The 6964-nt window shown below is 34.0% G+C and overlaps 1 protein-coding gene across 1 annotated transcript in view; it reads left to right on the top strand.

Annotated features, from left to right (window-relative positions):
* The first annotated feature begins 4799 nt into the window (after window positions 1-4799).
* The window catches only part of LOC122063866 (cytochrome P450 71A1-like), a 3083-nt gene continuing 918 nt past the window's right edge, over window positions 4800-6964 (top strand). The window contains exon 1 of the mRNA XM_042627559.1: window positions 4800-5750. Coding sequence (XP_042483493.1) covers window positions 4818-5750 — 933 coding nt within the window. The 5' untranslated portion in view covers window positions 4800-4817. The remainder of the gene's footprint in view (window positions 5751-6964) is intronic.

Raw genomic sequence — 6964 nt, 5'->3', positions numbered from 1 at the left:
CAGTTCCTGAACCGACATCTCATTTACCCAAAGGATATCTTTTTGGAGAAATTGAAAAACGAAGAGAAGTAGTTTACTTGCTTGCTTAACTCGAATATGCCAACATCATTCCGTTCACTTATGTTGTCTGAAGTCTCTGCTTCTTCTGAAGTCTCTTTTTCTCTAGAACAAACTCTGATAACCCATTGTGTTTCATTTTTCTCTAAATGTACATCTCATTTCACATCATGAGTTGCAAGGGAAAGTAAAGGGAAGGGAAGTGAAAATTTCACCCTCCCTCTTCCATCAAATCGTGTTTATCAAACTCAAATGAAAATTCTGACTCTACTCATGTTATCCAAGAGCTTGTCCAGAGAACATGCTGGGAACCTTTTTCGCTTGCTGATCCACTAAGCATTGAACCTTTGTCCTGTAGCAAGATTTTTTCTTTTATAAGAAGGTTGATCTAACTCTACGATACCCTGCTCTGTTTTCATATAGAATAAAATGTGTTTGGTCATTTCTGTAATTTAGCCCTCCTTGAACATGCCTTGTGGGTAATTGTCCATATAGACCTTGTGTATTATTTCTCTATTCTTCATTTTGTTGTGTTTCATATGGCTTTCAGCATCATAAACCGAATGATTTGTATACTAGAGCTAGATTCTTTTATATTGATAATGCCTTTGAAGCTTGGATATATGCTGAAAATGTCCCGAAAGGATTTTTTCCAGCAAGAGGAATCCTTCGTTATTACTGTCACGCCCTTATATCGCCAACAGGTACACACACATTGCAGCCATAAAAGTCTGACTCAAATACTATCAAAATGAAATTTAAATTTTGCTAGATGATATTGGACTTAATATTGGAGTATGTGAAGAAATTTTTTCCTCATAAGTCTAAGATATGCATTCTATGTGAATGGGCACCACAAGTACTGGGTTTTAATTGTGGAATATGGAAGAAATATTAAAAATAAATGAAATGCATTTAAATTGTACTAGGAATTTTCTGTCTTTTGATACTTTTGCTTTTATTTCGATTTAGTCTTGAACTTTTTCAGAAGATATGGGATAAAATTTTTGAACTCTATTCAATTAGGTGTAGCGGCATGGACACCTACAAAATAAGCAAGTAGAAGTTTTCATTGGCAAATTAATATTGCTGATTAATAAGCATTGTTCTCTTGATTTCAGAAGCATTCTAAAGGATAGAGGGTTATGGTTTTCAATGCTTAGTCATAAAATTTTTATAAATCAAATTATGCAACCACTTAATGTTAGTTGTGGATTCTCGTTGTATCATTTTAATGTTGTAGGGTAGTGAATTCAATATTCTTAATTGTTCCTTCATTCCCCCCCCCCCTCCAAATGCTATATATCAGTTTGGTTTTCTTCCTCTTTTTTAATTTAATTTTATCACAGCCCTAATAATTTAAAGGGTTTCATGTTTGATGGCTTCATCTTCATTTTTTTTTTCCATCATTGTTTTCACTTTTACTTAACAAAAAATTGCAAAAGTTTTTGTGAACAGTCGTGATACACACAACCATCGGATAGAGTTAAAAGGGGTGCATGTAGACTTCATCTCCCATCCAATGGCTTTATGCATGGTTGTGCACAAAACCCTTTGCCATTAAAAAAAAATAATAATAATAACTCCAAAAAATCATAGATTTTGAGAATTTCGTATTTCTATTTTCTGATTCTAATTTTGAGGCTTTCATCCAAATGTAAGATAAATTCCGATAGATCCATCAGTAGAGGCTGAACCCATGTTCGATTTTGTATACTTGAACGTCGCACTCATCCCCTACCCCTTTCAAAGCAAAAATAAATAAATAAGATTTTCTTAAAAAAAAAAAAAAAAAACAAAGCCACAAGTGTCTATCATTATTTGATATTTAAGAAATTAATATCTAATAGTTATCTTAAATTGCTAATTAATTCAATGGATACATATATGGTTAAAATACATTTAGTTTGTTATTTTCATAAACGCACAAGCTAAAAAAAAATGTTTCGCCACTAAATGCGCGTGTGTTTTTACTAATATATATATATATATATATTTTGCATTAGAATTAGCATCAGATAATGTTATTTTACTTTAGAAAAATATTTACTTATATAATATGATAATTTCTATTTTCTTTATTTGATAAAAGGTGTGAGAGATCATACAATTCGAACAAATTAATCCACTTACGCTAGCATAACAGTAAGGGAATGAATATTTCATCCTCCTCTAGTTTAGAAGGTAGTAACTCAACTCATTCCCAAGGGGTTTGCTCAGTTACCAAAGACCAACACCTCAAAATTAGGAGGTCATGGTTTGACTCTCTTTGAGACCTAACGCACACACACACACACAAAACCAGTGAAATGGAAATTCCTAGTCCTTGTATTGCTGCACCGTCTCTTTGTGGTGCTTCACTAGTGCTCTCCCTAGTCAATCTTCTCCTTCTTCTCCATACCTTCCCAAACCCTTTTTTAAAGTTTTAACAATGTAACCACCAAGTCATTGATATTTCCATCTCCAAGCGTTCCCCAGTTCTTTTTCTGAGCTCAAGCTTTCTTCTACTTACCGACTATCCCAGCAACTCTAACAAAAATCCATAAGGAATCAATATGAGCAGGAAGAGTAAGAAAAAAGAACTTTAATATAACAAATCATTTGAAATAAAATATCGGGAATACATGGAAAACAAGCAGTAATCGAAGAAAGAAGTGACATACCTTGTAATCCTGAGGAACAATAGGTCTCAGCTATAGGAGATAATTCCTTATACAAACATAGATTGGATCTTGCTTGTGCATTCATGAATTACAGACATACAATAGGACAACGATGCAAACCATTCGCCATCGATTGAACTGGCTGCCTTGCTTTAAGCTTGTCATTACTTGATCTCCATTGCAATAATCAGAGTCTCTAGGTTTTTCACACTAACTCCCTTTAATGCTCTATGTTCCAATAAGGAGAATGATATTAAGGTAGGAGGAGGACCTAGAGTCTTATATATAGATATTAATGCACCCTCCCGTCAAGCAGTGCTAAATAGATAGGAACCTATTTCTTATTTGACAAGAGGTGGGCTTCTATAGATAATAAATCCAATTATTTAACAGAGATATATTTAGTCAATCTCAATTGGTCACAGGGGCAATATAATTGTGAAATAAAATATTTCCTACATCAGCGTCATCTCTGAATCTGAATTTTATCCAAATATTTCTCCAAGGCTTCTCAATAGTATGGCAAAGATAGATGAAGACTTCCGCAACGTGAATCCTAGGTCCCCCACCCTCAATCAGTTGTTCTCTCGAGCTCTCTCTCGAGCTCTCTGTCTCTCTCACAGCCATTGAGGCTTCCACCCATAGCCATCCATGCTAATGTCGACGTGGGCATAACATATTTAATTTAATGCCTTTCTTATTTTCCTTTGGTGACAAAAGTGGGTTTATTACGTAAGATAGTCAAGAGGCCAAAGGTCTCATGATCGGGATCTTATCGAATCTTATAAATTCTTATGTATAATTGTGTGATCATTATTTGTGTTTTCCATTTGTTTTCTTCATCTAAAGAATGGACGTAGAAACATCATAACATTTGATCTCTGATCTTATTATCTCTATAAAAAATGGAGGAAGTGAACGTACTCAGATTCCGAGCCAGTCCATTCAGTTAGAGAATCATTTAGGCTATCAAGCTGAGAAGGGTCTAGAATTTGATTACTCAGAGGAGGACCTCTGCGACAGGGCTAAATTGCTTTCTGGTATGTGCCCTTGCTTTCCTATCCTGAGAGAGAGATTAGGCAAAGAAGGAAGAAGAAATAGGGAGAAAAAATAGAAAATTGTGTGACTTAATGAGGAGGTAGTCGATCCTCAATTACCAAGGAGAATTAATAGAGATTTACACCCATAACTCCTTTTGCAAGTCCCTTTCTCCATAAAGAGGTCTTGCCCCATGATATGACGACCAGATATGATATAAGATAAATACTATGTAATAAATAATCAACAATAATTGAACTAATGATAATGACCTATCACATTCATATAACCTTTACATCTTTACATATAAGATAATTTATTTTATTTTTGTAAGATCCAACAAGCTGATTTCTTTGGTGTGTTTCTTCTCCACCTAACATTGAGTAGGCCCAAATGAAAGTGAACTCTCACCAAGACATTTTTTTTCTACTACCTTGTTTTCTTTTTATCAAGGAATTTTATTAATGAATAAATAAATTAGAGAACAAAGAATCAGCTTAAATCATTAAATTGCAGCTTCACCTTCGACATAGTAATCAACAAAGAAGCAATTAAATAATAAAAAATTATAAATTTATATAAATCTATATCTATTTCTTAGTTGAAAATCATAATTGATATCTTGAAGAATCAATAAAGGGGCAGTATCCCACTTTTTCTACAACTCTACAATTATGATTTTACCCAAATCAATATTAAATAGTTTTGCCAACTTGTATGTAGATTTTTTTTTTTAGGGATTTTTTTTTCTGGAGAAGCATTTTGATTGTTCTCATGGGATTTCTAATTAAACCACTTGCTTATGGAAATTATCATCATTTTTTAGGGTACATAGCCACATTAGGGGGTAGGATTACAATGCGTGTCAAATAGGGGGGTTATGGTCATTTCGACCCCCTACTCTAGAGGCGGTGGTGACTGTGCATTGAAATTTTGGTCTTTCGTTTTTTCATTATAAAATGATTTATCAGAAACAAACGTTCTTTATATGAAGAGAGTGGGTATTGGTTTTCATTAACCTTGCAAGCATAAGTGGGATGATCTTATCACTCACCACCAATGGCTCTACAACTATTGAAGCTCCCATGGTGGGAAGAACTGCAAGCGTTACAGATTCTTCAACTTCTTCTTCTCTTCATTCCTTCTTTATTTATTATATTAAAGATTGCTAGACTAGCCGAGAAATCCAATTTACCACCATCTCCACCAAAGCTTCCCCTTATTGGAAACCTTCACCAGCTGGGGACACTCCCTTATCGCTCTCTTAGAGATCTTTCTCACAAGTATGGACCTCTCATGTTCATGCAATTGGGCTCTTCACCAACTCTTGTAGTTTCCTCTGCTGAGATTCTTGAAGAGATCACAAAGTCTAGAGATATTGTGTTTTCAAATAGGACCAGAATGGCTGCCGGTGAGAAGCTCTTCTATGGCTGGAGCGACTTGGCGTTTGCACCCTACAGTGAGTATTGGAGACAGGTGAGGAAGTTTTGTGTACTAGAGCTCTTGAGTGTTAAGAGGGTACAGTCATTTAAGTTTGATAGAGAAGAAGTAGTTGGTATCATGATTGAGAAGATAAATCATTCATCACAAATTGAAAACCCAGTTAATATATCTGATTTGCTACTCATTACATCCAATAACTTGATCTCACGAATTGCTTTGGGTGGGAAATACCATGGAGAAGACAACAATGAGAGCAAAGTATGGCAACTGATGAGGGATTTGGTAGCAATCTTTGGAGTATTTTGTGTGCGTGACTTCTTCCCATTGTTGGGATGGATTGATAAACTGAGTGGCTTGGACAGAAAAATAAACAAGACTTTCAAAAGCTTAGATGCGTTCCTTGATCAAGTGATCCAAGAACATCTCATGGGGAAAAAAGATGATGAGCAATCAAATCAAGAAGACTTTGTAGATCTTTTGCTCCAAGCTCAGAAGGACTCGACGTTCAACATCCCCCTCACTCACAACAATATCAAAGCAATTCTTCTGGTATCCATCTATCCATATCCTAGTCCGAAATTTGGTTTCAATGGCGATTTTATTTTTGCAGAGAAATTCTTGGATACTTCAATTATTTCATTTATAAATTTTGGCGTCCGTATGTGGGAAAATGATTTTGTCCCCTCACAGATGACTCATCTTATCAGCTTAGCAAGCAACCAAAAAAAAAACTAAGGGTATTTCTATGGTTTTATTTGGTGTGGGAATGACACCTCCATAGTTATATGTAGAACTTGATACCTTTTTTAGTTGACCATTGTCTTATTCCCAAATTCTTTAACATAAGCCTATAAAAAGGATTTTCAAAAATATTTTGAAAATGATTTATCATTATATTATTATCCTGCATAATTTTCTAATATACATGTAAAAATGACATTATTGTATATCATGCTAAAAAGGAAAAAGGTAAGGTTACAAAAATTATTTTGACACCTTGAGGTGTGTTAATAAGAAAGTGTATTTACAAATTATTAGACACCTTGAGGGGTGTCAATAAGATAGTGTGTCTAAATGATACCTCCTCTATTGGTGTATTTAGAACTTGATACCTTTTAATTGTCCATTGTCTTATTCATTAAATTTATTTAAATCAGATGTGAGAAAGGGTTTTGAGAAATAATTTGGAAGTAACATATCATTATGTATTTATCAAATGGTGTCATTGTTAAAAAAAAAAAAAAAGTGTCATTCTCATGCATACATTTCAAATACACATATAAATATTTTCATTGGAAAAATTGTGTGTAATATTAAAGGAAAAAAAAAAAAAGTAAAATTACAAATTATTTGACACATTGAGGGGTGTTAATAAGAAAGTCCCTTATATAAATACACTAGAATTCTTCTTCTTCTTTTATTCTTTTAATTTCTTTTGGGGGTCTGATCAAATAATTTAGCTATTTCAACCAAATCTAATTAATCACTGTCCTCATACATATATATATATATATATATATCTATGTAGATAACATGTCTAAGTCTTTGTGAGTGTGCATGCTTGTTTATGCACGTGTACACATCTTATGGACAATATACGAGAGCATTTTTTAACATAGCCCAAAATGGACTGAGAGCCCAAAATAAAAAAATAATAGTTTTATGGGCCTAGCCAAAGCATGGATAATATAAAAATAATCAAAATGTGAGATTTTATTCACATCCATCCCCACTGGGCCCTCCCCACCGCGCCCCATGCACCC

This window comes from Macadamia integrifolia, unplaced genomic scaffold (assembly GCF_013358625.1).
Source record: "Macadamia integrifolia cultivar HAES 741 unplaced genomic scaffold, SCU_Mint_v3 scaffold1484, whole genome shotgun sequence".
In the NCBI taxonomy this organism is placed as follows: domain Eukaryota; kingdom Viridiplantae; phylum Streptophyta; class Magnoliopsida; order Proteales; family Proteaceae; genus Macadamia; species Macadamia integrifolia.
Note: the sequence above shows the minus strand (reverse complement) of the source record. Positions and strands in the feature narration are given on the sequence as shown.